Raw genomic sequence first — 24,138 nt, 5'->3', positions numbered from 1 at the left:
ACAGATCAATACTCGGATGCCCCAGTAACTTTTATCAAATTCATATGGAGAGAAGTAAAAGATGTGTTCCTAAGCATGGCATTTCCATCCCAATTTCCTGGATTTCAACCAGCTATAAAGACTACAGAAATATTATTTGACAATACCATGACTGTAGGATTTCTTTGTGGAACAGAACTTCATGAATTTCTTAAATGCATTTAACACAGAAATATAAAGGGGACATTCTGATCCACGGACCACAGCTTTTCTGAATGAATCTCTGGGACAAGGCACTATTGTCATGTTCTCTCACTGATTAACATTTTGAGCTTTGCACTGACCTGAGGTCTGGAAGTCTATCTGGATCGGGTTGGATAAACCATTGACTGCCTCTCGCCACATGCCTCCACCCCCTGGTGACCATGCAGTCACCACACAGCGATACAGCCCAGCATCAGAAATCTGTGTCTGGTACATCCTGTAGCGGAACTCGTTCTCCTGAACCTTTTCCAAGACCACACCATCCACCCGTTCCTGGTCTGTCCAATCTTCCCGTCTGACCACTGAATCTTGATTGAGAGAAATTATGCGAGTGGTCCCATTAGGAGTTGACCGATCATTCAGGTGCTTCTCGGCTGTAATGAGGACTGAGTAACGAGGAGTCTTGATGTTCTGGGAAGACACCTTGCATGTCATTTCAAAGGTGTGCCCTGCCATGAAGAATGGCTTCAGTTTCACAGCCTCTACGGTCAGCATATAATCTGAGAAGAGCAAAGGAGGCACAGACATAAGCTACAAGCAAAGGATGGACAAACATATACAGCAAGCAAGGGATTAGTGCTGCAATCTAACATTCAGCAGTGCATTTCATGTTAAAAAAAACCTGAGGAGTGGGCATCATAGTCTGTTAGAGGCAAACACACAAAGAATCTGAGGACAATATGCAAACCTAATAGCATAATTCCCACTGTGTTCAATGGGGCTACTCTCAGGCAAGTACTGTATGCACAAGACCACAGCCCAAGTGGCACAGCCCTTAGTGGCTACTTAGCAGAATGTTGTGACAATACATGAGGAACAGAAGCAGCAAGGAAAGGTAGGCATGCAGAATAATTATATACTGAGAATTTAATCTTCATGCTTGGGTGAAGTCCTAATTGAGCCTTAATAAGAAGTTAGAGTTTCAATTTAACACTATGCAGTGGTTGCCTAAATGGGCATGGGTGAACTTAAGAGTCTGAAAAAATAGCTTTACCAAATTTTGTTTATTTATTGTATTTATTAATTATCTATACTGCCCTCATCCGAAGAGTAGTTTACAATATTTTTTAAAAAACCACAAAAATAAATAACATAGTAGCAAACAAAAACAATATCCCCCACCACAGTTCAAAAACCATACACTGGCTAATTAAACAAAGGTCTGGGAGAAGAATAAAGTTTTTGCCTATTGCCTAAAGATATGTAATGAAGATGCCAGACGAGCCTCCCTGGGGAGAGCATTCCACAAATGGGGAGACGCCACAGAAAAGGCCTGTTCTCCTGGCAGCGCACGAAGAAGGGCCTCAAATGATGGTCAGTTCATATGGGGAGAGGTGGTCCTTGACATATTGCATACCTCTGTCATTTAAGATTTTTACAGGTCAAAGCCAGCACTTTGAATTGGGCCTGGAAACTAATTGGCAACCAGTGCAGTCAGGCCAGGATCAATGTAATATGCTCAAACCGTCTTGCCCCAGTGACTAACCTGTCCACTGAATTCTGCACCCATTGAAATTTACTAACCATCTTCAGAAGCAGCCCCAAATATATTGTGTTGCAGGAATATAACCTAGAGGTTAACAGCGCATAGGCGACAGAAGTCATGCTATCCTTGTCCAGATAGGGGCACAGCTGGGCCACCACCCAAAGCTGATGGATGGCATTCCATGCCACTGAGGCCACCTGAGCCTTGAGCAACAGCAATGGATGCTGAAGTACCTCCAAGCTGCGTACCTGCTCTCTCAGAGAGAATATACCCCCCCCCCATCAAAAGAAAGCCATCTCCCATCGATCTTGTCTAAGGAACTGCCCACTAACGGTACCTCGGTCTTATTGGATTGAGTTTCGGTTTATTGGCTTTCATCCAGTCTATTACCGAGGCAAGACATCAGTCCAGCACATCCAGTGCGACACCTGCAAGTAGAGCTGTGTGTCATCAGCATATTGCTGACAGCATAGTCCAAAGCTCCAGATGACTCCCCCAGCATGTTAAACAGCATGGGGGATAAAAATGGAAGCCTGAGGAACCCCACACTGAAGGCTCCATAGGGTCGAAGAACACTCTCTAAGCATCCTCATCTGGAATCGACCATCCATGAAGGACCAGAACCACTGCAAAGCAGTGCTACCCACTCACTAACTCGGACAGCCGATCCAGGAGGATACTATGGCTGATGGTATCTAAAACCATTGAGAGGTTAAGGAGAGTTAACAGGGATGCATTTCTCTCCTGACAGGTGTCATTATACAGGGTAACTGAAGCAGTTTCTGTGTCAAAGCTGCGCCTAAACCCTGTCTGTAATGGATCTAGAAAATCAGCTTCCTCCAAGATCACCTGATGCACCCACAGTACCTCCTGTTGCAGATGATTTAGGTGACATTTGAGTGAAACAAAGCTTAATTCAGGATACAGCATTCATTTGGTTTTTGGATTAATCTCACAATAATTGACAATACTTCAAAAAATCTGTAAACTTTTATCATTTCTGCTATTATTATTATTTTTAAATAACCCAAGTCTTCTATTTGATCTTTGACTTCTTTGCAAGAATATCAGATATGCATCCACGTTTAGGTAGGTTATGTTCCATTATCTCAGAAGTACTTTATCTCAAAAGTTACCTACTTGCAACCATTCAGCATAGTGTCAAGTTCTGGAAAGACACCTATTCACTGTCTGTGTACTGCCTCACCTCAGTTTTTAAGACTAAGGTCTTAAAAAGGTAAAGGACCCCGGACGGTTAAGTCCAGTCAAAGGCAACTATGGCTATGGCGCTCATCTCACTTTCAGGCTGAGGGAGCCAGCGTTTGTCCACAGACAGCTTTCCGGGTCATGTGGCCAGCTTGACTAAACCGCTACTGGTGCACGGAGGATTGTGACAAGTTCCAGAGCGCACATAAACACCGTTTACCTTCCCGCCACAGCAGTACCTATTTATCTATGTGCACTGGTGTGCTTTCGAACTGCTAGGTTGGCAGAAGCTGGGTCAGAGCAACAGGAGCTCATCCCGTTGCACTGATTCAAACTGCCAACCTTCCGATTGGCAAGCCCAAGAGGCTCAGTGGTTTAGACTACAGCACCACCCACGTCCCTCTTTTAAGACTACTGGACTTCTTAAGTCAGAATTGGGATATATCATGTGCGCAGTCTGAGATGGTGGTGGCAATGAAGTCTCATAGGCCATATGAATACAGGATTGTTGACATTTACATCATATGTATAATGAACAGACAGAGAGAAATATTAAGGGACATATCTGTTTGGGAGGATTGAACATTACATTTTTTTGAAGATATATATATTTGAAAAACAGGTTAGTATCCTTGAGCACATAAGTAATGTGATGTCTCATTTTGTCCCAAAGATGTATAATTTTTTTCTTACAGAGCTTGCTATTGCTGCATTAAAAATAGTTACACACAAACACACATATAGAATCAGTAAGAATTCCAACAGCAGTGAAGGAATTGCTCTATGCATCTGAGGGGGAAAACACTATTAAATTAGAAAAATATGTAAGATTTTTAGTGAATGCAAAGTAAAAGTTCCATGAACTACCACAAGAAATTATTAGCAGACCTGCATTTGAATATTTAAGAAGAAATTTGGGAAGGGCTAGGAGAAAAAAAATAGGTAAAACATTAATTACAGCCAACCTTAAGGGGAAGAAAATATAAAACCATGCATCAATGGCATCTGACATCATATAAACTGAACCTGATTTATAAATCTCTCTGAGGATAACTGCTGGGAAAACCTCATGCAGATTATATGCCACATATTTTGGACACGAAATAAAATTAAAAGTTTTTGACAGTTAGTGCTGTTTTATAATCAATCACAATATACAATATTCCAAATAAGATGGTTTAGCCTCTAAACCATTTTGAAGGCTGCATTGAATGCCAAAAAAAACCAATAAATCTGTCAACGGCAGCTAAAATATCAATTGCCATGTATTGAAAAAAGAAAGAAGTTCCAGCTCTACTTGATTGATACTGTAGGATTCAGGTTAGACCATTAATGCAGAAATTATAAATATAATATAGCCTAATATAAATTATTATATTTAGGCCCATGAAAATAATCAAAGATCAACATTTATCAGTGATAAAGTTGGTGATGATGTATGGCTGTTTATGCTGTTTACTTTGTTCTAATGAATCATCTTGCTTTTGCTTTATGCTACTTATTACCAAACTTGAAAGGACTTTATTTATATTTGTAGGTATTAATGCTCGTTTGTTTTGTGTGTTAATGTAAGTATTAAAACTTCTCATGGTAACCTGAGAGTTTAAATAAACAAAACGATTTGAATCAATAATACTGTTTCTATACTACTAAGACACATCCTGCACTGGAAACAGTGCCAAAATAAACATTTTTCACTAAACAGAAGTGAATATCATGCAGAACTGAGCCACATTCTGCACAAACGTAAATAAGATGAACTGTAAAAACCGTATAGCTTACTGCTCATTTCCTACCATACAACCTGAGAAGAAGTTTACCAGTAGTTATCATGGAGTGCTGCGATAAAAAGGTATTAAATGCAAACATGTTCGAAAGTATTGTTACACACTTCTCATCTACCAATCTGGGCAGGATAAAAAAAAGCCTAATATATTATGAAGAATGAAGTCAGTATCCAGATTTATAAAATGGATTCATTGGAGGGATTTTTTTTGCCTGATCCTGCAAAAGTTTTGTTACAAAGTAGGGCAGCTTAGTTCAGATAAAGGCACTTTGCCAAAACTGGTCATATGTAAAAGCAGTAACAAACATTACAGTACATCTAGGCTTTGTGATCAGTTCACCACAAATCATCAGGACTACAGCTCGCAGGGCCCTTCATAAGAATATCAAATCTACTGCTTCCATCACTATCCTATTTTAGCAGGCAGAAGCTGACAATTCATGAAATATAGCATTTTAGTCATATTTTTGTGACTAGTCGATCAATCTAAAAAAAAAAAGTATAGCCTGTTGCTGCTATCTGAAAAGGGCTTGGAATTACAGTAGGAAATGCAATTTGGTGGTGCCAAACACTGGTTTCCCCTCAACCTGCTCCCTCATTTGGCCTCTACATGTTTCTACAGGTACATCACATACATTTTAGCTGTTCGGTATGAAAGAGGCAGGTCACGTACCATGAAAGCAGGGCTTTTATTTATAGATTTGAACTAGCTTGGCATTTAGACTGTTTGAACAACAATCCATTTTCTTCCAATAAAAAAGCTGGCTGAATATTAAACACAAGGTGAATCTTTTACAAGGCAACAGGGAAATAAGATATACCAAGCTCGCAACACACTTCACAAAATTAAAACTACATACAATAATACTTTTGTCCTCCCCCAAGAGATCCGCAAGGTACTTGTTTGTGATTACATTTTGCAGTGCTTTTGCCTTCAAGCAGCAGTTTTCACAATGAGTAAACACTGGCTAGAAGATGAGAAAACTGGGTATGACAATCAGCCCTGTACAAAGGAGATCACAGTACAATGCTATCTAAAGGAAACAGCAAAAGGTGGGGGAAGCTCAGTGCGCAAACTGCTAAGCACCAAACTGCTCAATTGCTCACATTAAAAATAGTTTGATGCTGCAGACTCAATTCCTCAAAGGTGAAGATCATTTTCTTGAATGGAAAGCTCTCAACTTCCTACCCCCAAGAAAGCATGCAAGAGTGTCTCCCGTCCCAACAATAATTAGCACAGATACATAGTGTTATGCCTGGAAAAGGGGTGGTTTACTTGGGCAAGGAATGTGGCAATGTAGAACATACTTTTAAAGTCTCTATGCTGCCCTGCTGAGTGGCGTCGTTGTCCTCAAGCTATGAAACCTGGAACAGCTGAAAAGGGGCAGAAAACTAGAAAAGGGCACAAAGAAAGAACAGTGATGTGTTTTGGGTATGGAATGAATAAATAATAGAATCCTGGAATTGTAGATTTGGAAGGGACCGTGAGGGTCATGTAGAGCAACCCATGCAACACAGGAATCATAAATAAAGCATCCCTGATATATAGCCATCCAATCTCTGCTTAAAAACCTCCAATGAAGGAGAGTCCACCAACTCCCGAGGAAGTCTGTTCCACTGTTGAACAGCTCTTACTGTCAGAAAGTTCTTCCTAATGTTTGGCATGAATTCCCTTTCTTGTCGTTTGAATCAATTGGTTTGGGTCCTATCCTCCAGAGCAGGAGAAAACTAGCTTGCTCCATCTTCCACGTGGAAGCCCTTTAGATATTTAAAGATGACTATCACATCTGCTCTCAGTCTCCTCTTTTCCAGGATAAACAACCCAACTCCCTCAACCATTCCTCATAAGGCTTGGTTTCCAGACCCTTTATCATCTTGGTCACCCTCCTCTGCACACATCCTAATTTGTCAAAACTCCAAATGTGGCCTGACCAAGCTAGAATAGAGCAGTACTATTACTTCTAGAAGTATAGTCTCCAGATCAAGATAATAGCATTAGCTTTTCTTTTTTCTTTTCTTTTTCTGCTGCTGTATCACCCTTTTCTGCCTCCAGTTAAGCCTGTGGTCCACTAAGAACCCTAGATCTTTTTCACATGCACTGCTGGCAATCCCACGTGGCATCGTAATTTAAAGTTGTCGGCCTACTCTTTCACATTTTCTCCTCAACTTCCATGTTTAATATATTAATAAGATGCCAATCACTTTTGTAGAAGACAATTAAGCTACTGTACTCAGGGATACAGAGAGATAAAAACCAGGTCCCTTACCCAGACACTTTTGCCAGTAGTGTCACAAGCGAGGGCAAGTTTGACCCCTGCGTCACTGATATCATGGACTGTAGCCATTTGCAAGAAGGTAAAGACAGGCACAACACTTCTACATCAGTGGTTCACAGCCTGACTAAAGAAGCTATTTGGGGGGCGTGGGGGATGGGACAGGATGACAGCTTTGCTGATCATTTATTAACAAAACAGAGAGAGCAGTCAACTGATTCCCCTCCTAAGGCCTTATAGGTAAGCACCTGCATGCTAATCTAAGCCAATGAACTGTCCTCATAGCACTTGGGAATGAAAACAGGCAATCATTGGCCATTGGTATTCCCTTAAATGCTGCATCTAGCCAATAAATGTCTAATACTAATAAATGTCTGGGAATGATCACCATCACTGCCACAAACTCTTTCAACTTGTGAATTCTCAACTGAAGGGATTTGCACTTGATCCCTTGGAGAGTCATCTCTGAGGCTCAGTGGAGATCTATAAGGAAAGCTGCAAAGAAAGGGGGGGGGGAATTTCCATTCCTCATTCTGTCCAGACCCTTCCCTTACTGGCACTATTCCATGTCTACATTTGTTGAATAAAGTAAAGAAGAAAATACTGCCTTCAGGCTTTCTAATGACACCTTGTTGCCACAAATCACTGAGTAGTTTTATAAACTTCCTAAGAACAGTTCATTGGCCACATGAATGACAACAAATGCTGGTTACAAACAGGAAATTTTAAGCCAAACATATTATAGTATGCATAGTATAGTATTATAAGCATGCATGCAGAATGTTCTTTTAGTTAAAAGTATCATCTTCATTTACAAGAGGATTATCCAGTGGCTATTATATAGATTGCCTTAAATGCTTAGTAGTAGTAATGTTGGTCATCAGTTACAAGCTCAATTACTACTGCATTATTTGCATTAAATAGAACAGTTACATTTCTTATTACAAGAGAGGGTCTCATACACAGTTTTAACACAGGCATTTCAGAACAGTTATGTATGCAAGGCAGTCCAATGAACACCATGTAATATTTGCTGCACCAGAGGACTTGTGACTGTGCAGTACACTGCTCAAACAAATGCCTCAAAATATTCACCCTAATTCCAGGCACAAAATGCATCACACACTGGATAAGCAACGTTCTGGCCAGATGCCTGCCAGAGAGGCAATAAATGATTATGCCTTTATTCGTTTCAGCAAGAGTTTACCACTGACTTCAGGAGGCAGCCTCAAAGGCAATGTGAGTACTGCATTAAATGCCTAAATTTGCAAGATTCTTCTTAAGGGGTAACATCCAATCTCTGCAACGGACAGCTCAAACATTAATGGTCTTAGCTGTCCTTTGAAGACAGAGTCAATTCTCTCCAAAGATGTCTCATATGACTCAAAAGAGATTGGGCCCAAACATGCTGTTCTTGGTGCCTTCAGAGATCTCCTCTCTCTCTGGTTCCTGTGCCTGTGTCTTCCCAAATTCTCTTCTACTAATTTCTTAAGAACTACAAATCAACTGCAATGTGCAGCAACAAACTCTCCAACAAGTACATTTCTTTGTGACAATATTTTGACTAATCACTTAAGTAAGAATACATTCTCCTAATGTGCTTTCCCTATGAACTGCCCTTGACTATTTTCATTTTATAATAAAAACAGACTTTAAAAAAAAACTGGAGGCAGTTCAGGCTATTAAACTCTCCAGAAGCTCCAAGCTGTTTACACAGCTTTTACTTGCTCAGTGTTGATTTTATATTTCCAATTACGCACAAGCAAGGCAAAAAGCCGAAACATTCCATAAACCAACGTTAAGATGTGCTAGTAGTTAAATGAAGAGTATTTGATTGTACTTAGCGCTAATAGTGTGGATTTACAATGATGTATAATAATGAGAAAACTATTAAGAGTAGTTCCTGAAAATCATTACCATTATAATTAAATTCTGTAAGGAAGCAACAGTAGGCAAGTTGATTGTGAAGGTTTTAAATGAAGTTGCCTTGATTTTACATCTCAAATCTATGCACAACAAAACATATTAGGAAAGAATATGACCACTCCAGAGCCTCCTTCCTCTAGGCTTCATTGAGATGAACAGCAGTAAACTCACTGCCACATCTTGCAATATTCTGCATGCTTTACTACCATCAAAATCATTTCTTTTTTTTTTTACCCACCCTTCACTCTAAGATCCCAGGGCAGGTTACAATTTTAAATACAGCATGAAAAACCATTTAAAACAGCTTACGAACACAAAAACAGAGTGGGTCCTAAAAAATATGCCCCTAAAGTGTCAAAGGCCAGGTTTGTCTCCAGCATTTGCTGAAAGCTATATAGTGAAGCTGTCAGGTGCACCTCTGTGGGTAGAGAGTTTCACTACTTAGAGGCTGCAGCACAGGATGTCTCCAACCTTAAAGCAAGGTTAAAGAAGATTCCTCTCCTCTACTCTGAACTTCATTTTGTGGCATTTCGGAATCCAACATGGCCTTTGGTTCCTAGAGCACCTGAGTCCCAGGAAGCAGCTTACCATCACACCAAAGAACGAAGACTATGCTAAGCATCAATACAATACAATCTATGTGGGTCTGTCCTTGTGCTTGGTCTGTAATCTGCAGTCAGTGCAGAATTATGCAGAGCAATTGTTGACAGGAGTGAGACCCTGTCACACTATTACAACTCTGTTCAGAGATCCACACTGGCTGCCTGTTTGTTTCCAGACCAAATGCAAGGGGCAACAGTTGGTCTTGTTGTGAATTTGCACGAAGGGGAAGGGGGCAGGCTCCTCATCAGAGGCACCAACTTCTCAAGATGATTGAGGGGGCCCAACACAATGTCCTGATGTCACACACACAACGTCACCAGGGGGTGGAACCGAATGCCCTTTGAACATTGAGGTATGGTGGCTGCAAAGGGGAGATCACCTTTTCAGCTGTGTCATCTTCTCCTTGGGATTTCCCTCCCCTTATATATTAACAAAACACCCTCATGGATGGTGCTCAGAAAACAGACAAAATATGCTTTATTCTCTCACTAGCTTTTAATAGTATTTTATTTTAATGCAGTTGCTGATGAGCTGTTTTAACCCCCTTAAGGTTCTTTTACATTTTACCATGGTTTTTATTAGGTGATTGTTATTAGCCATCTTGGCAGAGGTGGGACATAAATATTTTAACAAGGAATAACTAGGCAAACACTTCGTCAACTTACTATTATGCAATTGCTATACAGAAAAGTAGAACAGTACTTCAAGACCAATTCTGTCTTTATAAAAAGCATTTCAAGTGTGGTATTTCACATTCCATGCCTATGTTATCAAGTTGAAGCTGGTGTTAAGTGCTGCAATTATGATCCTGAGACTAGGAAGTAAATGTCTAAGATTGACTTGGTGTTTTCCCCCCCTTAATGCCCACATTCCTGAATAATAATGTACACTGAAAATAAATTGTTTGTGTTTCCATGTTTTATCACCTCAACTAAGCTATTGTGTAGAATAACTGCAGCACATTTTTGCTGGTGCACTTAGGCCACTGAATATTGACTCAGGAGGTGGGACTAATTGCAAGTATCAGATTGCAGTGCTCTGGGTTTTGGATAAAGCTTCAAGGCCCTCCCCCCACCCCAGAAATCCCCCACTTATTTCACTAGAACTGCTGCATAGTACAAAGTTTAAGGGTAGCAGCCTCTGTAGCATAATTGCTTTCTTTTCATATAAATTGCTTCCATGATCTCCAAAACGAGTGCACTGTTAGCATCTTTTCATAGTCCTTTTCTGTACTGCATTTCAGAAATACAAAGGCAAGGGATCATTTAATTTCAGACTGAAGACAAGGAGACAGAACAAGTTACATTATCACCACCTCTCTCTCATTTTCCTTGTCTTAATCTAGTGCTCAAAACCAATGATTGCAAGAACACTGAGGCTGTATACTTCTTTGCAAATAGTTTAACAGATGCCCCTAATATACCACTGCTTTCCTCTCCCGGAGAGGAAAAAAAAATGGGCATGTTTTGCAGAATTCATGAGGCAGCAGCGTTCTCTGTATCCAGACTCTCTAGGAGGAAGTAAATAATCGTGGGACAGAAAACAGGGTTCTCATTACAAGGTTTCCACCCAAGTAACTTTCAAAATGTACTTAAATACCCCAGGGATACTAAATGGTGTTTGGGAGAGCAAGTATACTGGCACCTGCAAGCTAAAACAGATTAAAAGGAAACCCCCATGTTCACACATTTGTCTTCCAGATGCTTCTCTGCAGACTGGAGAGTAAGGCACACGGTAAGTGGATCCAAGGCCAGAGATAGTGATTTACAAAAGGGCTATTGCTATATATAGCATTTTGTCTTAAGCTTATCTGCAGTCACAGGGTGTATGGGGTGTTAGGGGAGGGGTAGTACCTCTGGTGAGGGACACACTGTGCTCCTTCTGGGGTAGTCTGTTCATCTTTGGTCCCCACTCTGAACTCATCTCTCACCTGTGGCTCATGGGAACTGTCAGCATGTGACAGTGGCCACACCTTGGGAACGGCTTCGACTGGCTGATTAAACCAGGGGAGGGTAGCCAAAGGGTCTCAAACCCTCAGTGTACGAAAGATCTGCGTTGTGTGTGAGAGGGTAGGGAACCCAAGATGCATTGTTACAAGTCTGTACCAAAGCCTCCAACTTGGAAAGCCCAACAACCTAGTTTTAAACACATCCATTTGCTCACTTATCCCCTGGGTAAATTTGAATTTGACACCTTTCCAAATCCTGCCCTTCTGTTTTCCCGTGGGCTAATGTTAAGTACTTTAATAATGAGAGAGGTAGCCTGGCCTTCTGCCCTCGACTGCCCAGACAAATGCCTGCCTTCCTGTAATCACAGGGCAACAATCCAACTCCCTATTCACATTTCCTCCCCTCTTCTAGGTAAATTGTTTTTGCTATAATAAGATGCAAGTTTGTTCAGTTAATTCCCTCTCCTCTCCCTCACTCCCCATCCCACCTCGAGTATACTCAAGACAGTCTATACGGAAACCAAGAAACACTTCTCCTACATCTCCTAGTATCTCCCTTGTTCCCTAAAAGACAAGACATGCCAGAAACAATTTCCCCTTTTTAAAAAAGTCTAGGATTTTGGACAGAATTTTTAAACAACTAAGAACCAACGCCTTCTTTCCCAGTAACAGCAGGAGTTTCAAGGATGTTGATTTCACAATTCGGTGGCATGCCTGGCCCATATTAGAAACCCCCCTAGTTACATGGCGTTCCCTTTAAAGTGTTTGTAATTACTCCACAAATATTAGGGTCAGTTGTATACGGTTTCCAACCAGCCCAAACTGGTAGGCGGTAGCACCAAGCTTGAGGTACCAGGAGACTTTTGAGTACTAGGGATGAGACTGTCCCAAAGTAGTTCAGCCCAGCTTTGTACAGTACTGAGTGTATGGCTCAGTTATGATACTTAGGACATCTTAAAGATAGATCTTGAGAAAGCCAATTCTGCTGACCCTTTAGACCTTGCTCACTCCCAAAAATATGTTCTTTTTTGCGGGGGGGGGGGGTTGCTGTCTAGGGAATTTAGATTTGATACACAAGATCTAAGATTGTGAAACTGAATTAATTTGGAATTAGCATCTCTAGCATAGATAAGATTATCAGTGTTTAGCCGAACTGAACTGGTATTAGGCTTTCTTCAGCAAAGCTATACGCAAGGAATGATGAGTTCTTATGGCTACCTCTATACATCTAATTTTAAGCTGGGAATTGAATTTGGCTGATGAGCCACATACATATTCCCCTGAACTCCTGTGGGTCAGGTTTTGACAGGTGGGTAGCATTGTCAGTCACCTGACATCACAATGATATCAGGTGAGCCACTTTACCAAAACAATCAGTTGACTATCCATACTTACAAAGCACTGTGTACAGGGAATTGCACATGGCTTTGAAGATGCTGTCACTCAGCTGATCAGTGATCCTGGCAAAGCCCCCTTTAGGCCAGATACATCTTTATCTGACCCGCACCTGGCATCATATATGAATAGTTTATTTTTAATGTGATGTGTAAATTGGGCCAATGGCAGGAAGAAGTTTAAATTAGAGATCCGCGGAGCTCCCTGAACATTCCAGATGTCATATATGATGTCAGGCCTAGGGTCGATGGACATGGCTTGGTCAAATAACCTAGTGAGACAAACTGGAATGTCTTGAGGACCAAATTATGTCTGTGGTCTGCAGCTTCTTCACTGCTGTTTTAAATGAACTGATGAAGCAGAAGGGGACTTATAGAAACTGATTGATTTTGGTAAATGTTTGTTTTCAGAAAGCTTGAATCCTGGGTCAGTGTCGGTTTATACTGTCCATTTATGACTATGCGATTTTAAAAGTGAAGTGGGCAGGGGATGTATGTTGATTTTGCTCACTGATGTTTAACCAATTTAATGCTTCTTTAATTTAATAGTTTATGGTACTGTAAATTTTAGTTTCAGGCACCGATCTCTATAATTTGCTATCTTCCTTTATCTGTTCTAAGCTGAAAATCAAACCAGTTTCCCTACTCCTTTACAGGATAAAATTTCAGCTTCAAAAAGAAAATCAGATTAGCAACAAGGGAAGTAGTTTATAGTAGCTTGACTGGTATATTGAACTCCTTCCGAACCCAGCCGTAATTTCTATTCCTCCTCCTCTGCCTCTAAAAACTTGCCTTTGATGATCAAGAGATATTAAATATGAATAAGAGATAGGAGAAGCTTGTCAGTAAAAAGCTACTGATTCTTGTCTCTGAAAGGCAGGCCTGTTCTTAAGAAGTACTCCTTGATTTGCCACTTAGCTCTCAGTTTCCGTTTGTGATCGATCTTACAAGGACTAAGTATCTATCTTAGACTTGTCAGTGGGGCACAGTATTTTGCATTTAATGCAATCCACAGTACTCTAGATACAGTAGAGTTAACCTTCAAAAACACCAAGTGCCTACACTCTTATCAAGTGTATAGTGGCGAAATGAAAAGAGGAAAAATTTTAAAGGCTGAGAGAGCCTTACTAGTTTTGTGGCATGGCCACATACGGTACATGCTTACACTGTGTGTGTGTGTGTGTGTGTGTGTGTGGTATTGTTGTTTTTTAAGTACCATAGGTCAGTCCCAAATATGATGCTCACTTAGGATAGCTATTATGTCCTGCTTTGCTTTACTTTGAAGTCATCCTCTGGTTTAAGGGCTGTTCAGTCCAAGTCCAGTTTCAAATGAAAGAACTATAAGGAGGAAGAGCAGAGGCTGCCCATCAGCAGTAAGCTCCTGGATGGCAGATTGAATAGGCACACAGGTCAACTGGGCCAGCCTTGCCCTTGACAGTGAGAGATGCATTGCACTTCTATTTCTATTACAGTCATTGGGTCAGATTCACCTTACAAACCCTGTCAGCAGAAGGCTTCACAATAGGACTCTGCTCCCCTCCCCTGTGCCTTCCTAAATTGGTTTGGGGTGGGTGGGTTGGGAGAACAGTAGCGAAAGGAGAGGGGAGCTGATATGCTTGTCCTGATGAAACATTTGTAACAGTGTGACGTCAAATTCCACCCACTATTACTAAGTTTGCATATTATATAAACACATGCAAATTTATGCAAATCTGCGCCCTCTTTTTGGCAATATGTAAGCTTACCCAGCACGCTATTTATTTATTGGAAAACATGTAAGGGACCCTCACCGGCAGGCAATTATTCTCAAGCAATGTTTCAACATCCTACAACTACTGAAAGCATGTTTGAAAGGGGATGGATTTGTTATAATTCTGCTCTGGCAGCATACAATCAGATAAATGCCAGATTTAGTTTTCTATTCTAGATGCAAATCTTCAGATTAAAAGGAAAATGTCTGGTCAAGATTTGCATTTTAACTAGCTGGCTGTTAAGTCTTTTTTAACACTAGGTACATTGTCTCAGTATCTTCAATATCCCCCACAAACATCCCTTGAAAGCGCAGGAAATATTACAGACTCAGATTAAGTTACCTATAATTATTGTTGTATCAGCATGACATATTGAGAGAATGCCATTAAAATAGTCAAGTTTAGAAAATAGTATGTTAAAGGATCCAGGAGTACAACAGACATAAGGTACAATGTAAGGTGGGGGGAGAGAGAGGAGGTCAGTGGATATTGTTAAAAATAAGAGTCTAGTGGAATAGTTATGGATTATTTCAGATTGAATAGCACATTGACCTTTTCTTAAGGTCACTACAGTGGTACCTTGGGTTACAGACGCTTCAGGTTACAGACGCTTCAGGTTACAGACTCCGCTAACCCAGAACTAGTACCTCAGGTTAAGAACTTTGCTTCAAGATGAGAACAGAAATCGTGTGGCGGCGGCATGGCGGCAGCAGGAGGCCCCATTAGCTAAAGTGGTGCTTCAGGTTAAGAACAGTTTCAGGTTAAGAACGGACCTCCAGAACGAATTAAGTTCTTAACTCGAGGTACCACTGTAATGCCACTGCCCAATCTTCCTCCCCAGATATTCAGGTTTGCAGACATAGTGAAGGGAGTCCTATAGCTTCCTTAATATTTCCAAAAACTGGAATGTTCAGAGTGAACTCTACAGATCTCTAGTTCAAGTATTTCTGCTTCTTCAAGCCATTGGGCCAATTCACATTGCCTGGGAAAGTTTTGCCTATAGTCACAACTCGTGGTTAAAAACAATAGGCAAAAAGTTCCTAGGTCTCAATGCTTCTCATAAAACAAAATTTAAAATAAGTAATAAAAATAGATATCCTACAAACAAGAGCTGTGTGTAATCCACAGAGACTTAAATCCAACACAGAGAACCTCCAGCCTATGAACAGCAGTGGGCCTGAGGCACTTAATCTTAACAAAATTCAGATTGCCACAAACTCTAGAATGCAATGCTGAAGGCTAAATCATGAGATAGTGTTACAGAGATGGTGGCAGACAACGGTGAGGAAGTTGTGAACACAGGACCTCAAATACTACATGACCTACCTGGGTCAACAGGAGGTCAGGACTATCGCAAATTTGGAGCTAAGCCACATATTCTGACTGGTTTTATGTCCAAATCATCTGCCTGAGGCTAGGACCACCAATGTTCAGTCCCTGCAGAGAGCCATTCCACTGCAGATCATAATCAACAACCCTCAGGTCAAGTGCTTAAAGGAGCTGCAAAGTCTAGTAAAAACATATGCACAGACCTATGTAATTCAGTTAACATAGTTTAGTTTTAATGTTATTTGGTTTACACAGAGCAACTCAAAATTAAGTTAAGCACATGAGACCCAAACTCATCACTTGGTAAGAAGAAAAGGGATTTGAAAAGCAAAGGGGGGGGAGGGGGGAGAAACCAGCATCAGAAACAAAGATGAACTGTCAAAATACTGTTTTGCACATCTGGCAAGAAATGGAACTTGCTAAAATATCAAGGAAAACTGTGTTTACTTTAAAATAAATAAAAAAGCAGGGGGAAAGAATGCCACACATGCAGCCACCACATTTCAGATCACTCAAAGCACATCCAAAAGAGTATAAACAGATTTCCACAGTCTAACAAAAATGGGATAAACCTGTCTTTCACAAACAAGGCTACATTTTAAAGTCTGAGCAGCTATTATACTGTTTATGCTACATTTCTCTCAAGAGACACAGCAGCTAAAAAGCCTCGTATGAGTGACAAGCAATTTGGATACTTTACTTTACAAAGAAAAGCTTCCATTTCAGTCCAGGAGGAGGAAAACATTCTTAGCCCAAGTATGTCACACAAATTTTAAAATGTCACATTTTTATCAGCCACCAGAGGAACCCATACATTTGGTGCATGTATATAAACCAATCTGCAGACTTGTTTCACACAAACTAACTTCAGGTCACATCTGAAAACCATGTGCAGTACCGCACAGCAGGCCCACATGCTCCCCCCCCCCCAATCCCACACTGCCTGTTCTATATTTTGCTTTAGATGTTAGTCAGATCAGGGCTTGAGTTAACTAAGATTGCCCTGAAACCATGGTTTGCAGTCTACCAAAACTACTTTTTAAATTTTACTTTACAAAACATAGGAATTGCAGAGTTCTGTTTTTAAAATCAGATTTGGGTATTTCGTATGGATGTGGTATACACTTAGCTCCCCTCAATGAACTGAAGACATAGAGAGGCTTTTGCCTTTGCTGAAGCCATCTCTTATTTTCCCGCAGGATTCTGGGTCCCAAATATGCTAAGAATAAATTGTACTAAGGAAGGAAAACTATTATCTGAGCCACTGCAGGTATATTAGGTCAAAGTCGCCTCCCAAATGCACCCGTGATAAACCAGAGGCCCTGCTCCATGCTCTTCTGCCAACAGGAACATAGCAGGGGCCTATAAAAGACAGGGCCTTCTCTGCTGTGGTGCCTAACGCCTGAGAAACAGCTGATCAGCTTCCAGCAGGCAGCAGAAACTGCCCTGCTTCACAATGTTTTTCTGGATGCTGCTTTAAAGCAAGATCCTATCTGATACTGTGATGCTTTTTGTTACTTTAATATTAATTTATTGATGCGTATGGGTTGTTGTGTATTTCTATTGACCAATGTAAGCTATCTTGATTATTATAGGAAGGCAGGGCACAAATGCTGGAAATAGATAATGCCACTGAGCAAATGGGAACAGGTCACTCATCATAATAAAAGAGGAAGGAGGAATAGATCACAACCAGAAGGACTAGATCACAGATATTGTTGGCAATTTGCCGCCCAAGTCATAATCTAGAAAAGGTCAGAGTTTTAAAAAAGGTCAAGCTCTCTTGGAACAGCAATATATATGATAAAGACTGCACTGCTTCAAATGTATGAGAAAAGGCATTTTGTTTTTCAAAGGTCTTATTTTTCATGCAACACTTTTGAATTTGGACACATATTCAAGGCACTGATCTCTCAGTCTTGCTCTGCTTGCCTGCACATTTGCTGCTGCCTCCCTTCTGATCCCCTTCCTCCTGTACTGCAGCAGCCACACAACCATCCCCGCCTCGTAAACCATTTGGAGACAATTATAGCTTTGCAGTATATAAATTGCTTAAATAATAAAAAGAAATCAACAAACAAACAATATTTTAAGGTTGGAGAACACACCACAAATGCATCTACAAGACTACAATCCATTAGATAAATTTCGGACTCTAGACCTAATGGTATGGAAAGTGGAGGTGGGGTTCTTTAGATGGTAATGGACATTATTCCAGACAATCTTACAGGAACCCTTCTTTAATTCTTGCTTTGAAATGTGGCAAGCCAATCCTGCTGCATCTAGGGGAACCCCCTGTCCAGAGGGGCCCAGGACTTCTGCCCCAATTCTATCCCTGACGGCAGCAACAGTGATGGCCCAGTGCTTAACATGACACCTGTAGGCATGACTCTCCTCTCCTTTTTAGCCACAAAGGGCTACTAGCTCCATGTATGCAGCGGATGCTGCAGTGGACCAGCACTGCTCACCTAGCTCTCTGGTGAGCAGCAGCAAGTATGTGGAGAGCACAGGGTGAATGTGTTGTTTGCCACTCAAGGGCTTTCCCATGGGCAATACCTGCTTGGCCCAATGGAGCAAAAAATTGCAGAGCAGCTTGGCGGTCATCAGGCAGCCAATAAGCTGCTTTTAAAACACAACAAAACTTAATTCTATGACCCAGAAGGATATCCCAAGAGAATGAGTTTTAGTGTTTGCGATGGAAGTCTGGGCTGCTAATTTAAGCATTCCTGCCTGACGATAGCGAGTTGTGCAATGCATACGTGTAGTTAGTTCTTCATCCTTTGAAAGGTATTACTGTATTAGATAGAAGCCCATGGCCAAGGAACATTCTCCTAGTCCCGTCCCACAGCTGAAGTGCACACTTGCTCTCAAAAAGTTTGCCAGTGTGGTGTAAGTGCCAGAAACTTCAGCTCCAAGCTTGGATGTTTCAGTAAGCATCTAGTTACTAAAATAATCACTGCATGCCCATAAATTAAGTGAGCCACAGATCTTTCCTCCTGATCCACTAATTTATTCCTTTTGCACTGAACCTTTTGCACTGAGCTGCAAGCTGTCCCTTCACTATGTGACACTCTTAGACACAAAGCCAGGATTTCCCTGCTGACTTGGTCCCTTCTTTATCAGTTAGTTAACTTTTCCTTACCAAGCAAGAGGAAGAAGGAAGATACCTATCTTGAAAAGCATGCCTCAACCAATGAACGGCACAGCAGAAACTAGTTCAGATTTTCTGGTGCCAGATTAAGTTTCCCCCCCAGGCCTTTTAAGGTTGCTGCAGCCTTTTAAATCTGTTTTAGATTTTCGGTTTCATTCTTTGCTCTTTTAGCTTTTGTTTTAAAGTCTTGATTTTTACCTCCTCCCATACTTTTATAATACTCATTGTATGACTAATTTAAGCACAAAGCTTAAGTTTTCATTTATTTTATTTTAATTCTGTAAATGCCAAGAATGTTTATTATAGAGTGGCTTGTAAATGCCGTAAAAAAACCAACCTCCTGGTTGGCAGTGGGGCTTCAGTGCTCTGCATACCTCTTTGCACCACATCATTAAAAGAAACCAAAATAAAATTATGTAAACTAATGAAATTTGCAGAATAAGGGAAATTGTACAAAAAATGTGCTTTTTTTGCACTGTTAATAGAAAACACAGGGGTATTTTTTATTTTTTTTGCCTTTCTTGTAATGCAGGGCTTTGACAATGAGCCTGTCTGCCATGACACTGGGATCATGACATCCTTCTCCAGGGGATGAGACCAGGAACTCAGGGTGGAAGATGGTCAGCCTCAAATTTACACTTGGGAAAAAAGAAGCCCATTGTGTCAGTACCTCTCCAGCTGCTGGATGCTGCACAGCCTTCCTCTGAGAACTTCAGCTCAGAAGCCTTAGAAGAACCACAGCCTTGCCTGCTCTGCCAGAGTCAGTGAATAATAAAGCAAGCAGAGTCCGTTTAAATGAACTGCTCCCACGAAAGACAGAGCTAGCAACTCTGATAAACTGCAGCTCTGAGACCTAGTCTGGGGATGACTGCTGCTGAATACAGCCTCCAGCCTGGGCCACACACAGAACTGTCCAAAGTACCACCGAAGCCTTGCCTTTGTATTGCTGAGACTATCACTCAAGAAGGAGTAATAGCATGAATTGTTTCAATCGAACACTTCAAGCCCAGATTCAGTGCTTTAATTGGATACCTGGTGCAGCATACTGCACACTATCTAGCCTCATGGCAAAACTGCTTCTCGACTGGTTCAGTAAACACATACTCAAAGCAAGTTGACAGAAAAAGAACACAGCAACTCTTACAAACACCTTGTGGCAGATCCCCGCATGTAAAAATGGAGACAGAAAAACTCTGGTTCAGAAGTAGCAACTTGTCCCGGGCATTCAACAAGAATTGAAGCCATTGATCACATGAACTTTCAAGTCAGCCCTTAGTGCAGAGTATGACACAGTATTGTAGCTGCCGCCGACAAATAATTACATTCTGAAAAATCTTCATGAAGGTGACTGTTGACAGCTCTGAAGCATGTGGATTTGGAAATGCTGTTTCTGTTTCTTCCACCCTTTACAGCCCAGACTTCGAGGCTACTTTGGTCTGTTCTTGAATATCACAGGGCCAGATCACAGGGCTTTCGGGAACTAATGCAAGTTTCTGCTTGTGCTTTCTACAGGCAATGAACACAAGGTGTTCCAAGGAAAAGGGCAGTTTGCCTTTTTAAAGCATGTTTCCCACACTCAAGTTAAGTTATGTGCAGGAGTGCCCAATCAGGACTGTTGGCTGCTGTCTAGACACAACTTTCCATCAGATAAAAGCTCTAACCAAAAACAGCTGTTAGTTTACTGTATTAAAAGAACAGGAATCTGATAATGATCCAAGTCAATTACTTGATTTCCTTCACTCTAATCATGATGCCGAGGGGGCTGGATATCAAAGGCCACCGTGACAACCAGCATTGTGGTCCATCTTCCATGTCCCCACCTCCCACATCTACTTAAGAGTGGAGAGTTGTGATTAAATGGTCTGTAAATCGTTCTAAACAAAACAAACGTAATATCATTTTTTAAATTTTTCTCTTGTCGCCTAGGTGTGAAAAAATATCCTGACTGTGTAGTCTGCATCTGATGAACTCTAAGAATTCCAGATAAACCTTCAATCTCTTGCACAACTCCTTGCACCAGTTCCCTGCAGCTGCTATTTCCTCAGGACTCCACCTTCACATACATTTCAAGCTGCTTCCTGGTACATTGCCGGAAGGAGTTTGGACAAGAGTTTGTGATGGTGTGGGTGATATTCAACTAAGCTTTACTAAAAGCAGACTTGCTGAAATTAATTGACCTAACCTAGCCATGTTCATTCATTTCAGTGGGACCACTCTGAGGAAATTTTAGTTGAATAACACCCTGTGGGAGGAATTCAACATTGCCAGAGTGCTTGCTGGATGGAATGATTTCCCCTCTTTTCCCTCCACACATTGCTTTGGGTGTTCTCCTGATGCTGCCAAGTCAATGGGGGGGGGGAGTGGAGGGAGCTGGGGGACAGGAAAGCGGGGAAGCCCCAATGCATTAGTGGAAGTCCTTATGTAGACTCCTCCAAGTGAAACACATTAGTTAAATCCAGCCCTGTGTACGCTGCCCTAAAATATTTCTAGCACAGGGCGCTTAGCAACCTTAGCCTGGAATTATTGTTGATCGTGCTGAACATTCCTAAATGGTACTGTGCTCTTTGATCTCATCATTGGCCACTTTCATCCACTTTCCCATCCAAAGATGGCAATGGCAGATGTATATACATCTATCAAAACCCTTTAGAAATTTTCCATCTCGGAGTCTCTAAAGGCAAGCCACTGAGTCACCAACAATTTGCATCACAAGTTTTTAAAGTCAGGCTGTACAAGATTCCTACCTTGTGTAGACCATAAAATGCTTACAGGCACAGAAGCCACATCCTTGATCTTTATCCAGCTGTTATTTCGTTGCCTGCTCCATGAAGAAATTACACAATAATAATCTCCTCTGTCTGCTTCAGAGGTCCACTGGATTCGTAAGCGGAAGGTGTCCACAGTTGGTTTAGAGAAAATAATTTCCCCATTCTGGGCCCGTTGTTTGCTTCTGTCCCCAACTACCAGCGTCCAGTCTGCATCCATGGTGGCAAGAAGTTCATCTTTCACTACTTCATCACTGCGCATAGGTAATCGGTAGTACCATGAGACAGTGAAACGCACATTTGTTTCAGTGTTCTGTGCCTCTGTGATCCTACATTCCAATTCTGTGGGATCTTCTGCATACTTAGGTGTTTTAGTCGCATTCAGAAACACATGGTAAGTTGGCTCTGCAGAGCATTTTGAAAAGCAGGGAGACAGACAAGGAAACAAAAGTATGAAATAAAGACCAATTCAGAATACAGGCTACATTTTCACATTTATCATTTCAGAACGGCAACATTCTTTTGGCATCTTGCAAGTCATGGCATAGGATGGGGCATTTACTACTTAGCTGGTGACAGTGGACCATGTAATTCCCAGAAATGGAGTATCTTCATGGCATGCAGCCCCAAGTCAAACAAAAGGCAGATTCTAAAGCCAATATTTAGTAAGTCACACTATACTGTAGGAATTTCATAATACAACATTCTGGTTACAGAACACTGCATTGCAATTGCAAAGTCTGCCTCTCAGGGAAATGTTTCATTTTAATGAACATGCTCCCCATTTTGGAAGGGTATGCCAAGAGCGTGTCAGGTTTCTGTACACTGCTTTACCATTCATTTTATTGCCCACTTCAGCGACCTTGGCAGAGGAAAGCTGGCACTAGAGCAAGCCAATATTGGAGAGCATCCCACATTTACTTGTTCCTGGTGTTGAATGCCAGTGCTAGAAACTGAATATACCCTTCAAGTTAACTTTACTGTTTTTTTAAAATACAATTTCTGACAGTTTCATAATCACAAGTCTGAAAGAACTCTGAAGGGCCTACTCTCTGCTCTTAGCAACCATATTTAGGATCCCAGAAAAGAAGGAATACAATGCACTACCAATATTTATAAAGGTCGTGGAGGGAAAGGTAGTTAATGAGCCAAAAAAAGGGTTGGGTTGGCCAATCATACCTCACCTTAATAAGTCAAGATCTGAATGAGCCTTATGGATGCACACACAGTGCCCTTGCTCCCCGCTTTGCTACAGTTTACTATTTTGTCCAAACAAGGAAACTATGGTTAGCAGTTTCTGAACAAGCCAGGATATGAAAACTTAGTTTGAAGTTGGATTGATACCCTTACTTGTTCCACAACAATTAATTTCCTGGTTTGGCTGATACAGGAAGAAATAGTTAATCAACGTCTCCCTGGTTTGTTAGCGGGAAGGGAGGAGCAAAAGAGCTGCTCATGTGTGGCCAAAAGGCTTGTTCTTGGCTCAGCATAATGGTATATGATAATCTGAACCAGCTCACATAATTCACTGGAGCAGCTTGCTTCCAAACAGAAGCACCAACAACATTTTTATGTCCTCATTAGGAAATAGAAGAAAGTTGAAGGTAAATGGGATGTCAGCTAATCATATCCAGCATTTGGAAGACCTATAGGGAATAGGATGGCTGGGGCAAGTTTTGGCTTTGACAGGAGTGCTCCAGCTAGTCTCTTCACACTGACTCTCAGACAGAGGATTTAGCAGGAAGGAATAAAAGGCTTGCTGGATAAGCCTCATTCCTGCACTCTTGTCAGCTGTCAAAGAACAGCCTTGCTGACAGTTCAACGACTTAATACCCTGCCAAGCTCTCAAACTTCAATCAAGTAGGAGGGGGCTGCTGTTGAATTTTGGATGCAGTTTATGTACTACAGATGAGAATTCCTCTCCTGCTTTTCCCACCCGCAGGCAATGTAAGATCATTTGAAAAACATTTTGCTCCTCCCCCTTAACTGGGATCAAAATAATTACTAATCTGGGATGCAAAGGCAAAGAAATTCCCACTGACCAACAGAATACTTTCAATGCAGAAAAGAGGCACCCTATTCAAGGCAGCTTTTAAAGCTATGGATGCTTTCCAGATAATATTGGTAACAGAAGTACACTGAGTGTACAGAATCAGTGGCACCTCTCTGTTTAGTTGCATTCGATGGGATGTCTGATGGATGAGAAGAATGAGAGACAAGCTCACTCTCATAATTAGGCCTACAGCAAGCAGGATGGAAATCATTAGGCCATCTTGA

General features: G+C 41.3%; 1 protein-coding gene across 2 annotated transcripts in view; it reads right to left on the bottom strand.

Annotated features, from left to right (window-relative positions):
* PTGFRN (prostaglandin F2 receptor inhibitor) overlaps positions 1–24,138 on the bottom strand; it is a 77,735-nt gene that overhangs the window by 20,884 nt on the left and 32,713 nt on the right. Inside the window, exons 5-6 of one of the 2 annotated variants that reach the window (XM_028726868.2) lie at positions 21,841–22,266; positions 324–743 (exon numbers count right to left, since the gene is read on the bottom strand). In XM_028726868.2, the coding sequence (XP_028582701.2) occupies positions 324–743; positions 21,841–22,266 (846 nt within the window). The remainder of the gene's footprint in view (positions 1–323; positions 744–21,840; positions 22,267–24,138) is intronic. The other variant, XM_028726869.2, reaches the window with a different exon arrangement.

Source organism: Podarcis muralis, chromosome 4, assembly GCF_964188315.1.
Source record: "Podarcis muralis chromosome 4, rPodMur119.hap1.1, whole genome shotgun sequence".
NCBI classification, from domain to species: domain Eukaryota; kingdom Metazoa; phylum Chordata; class Lepidosauria; order Squamata; family Lacertidae; genus Podarcis; species Podarcis muralis.
This window is presented reverse-complemented; position numbering and strand designations above follow the sequence as displayed.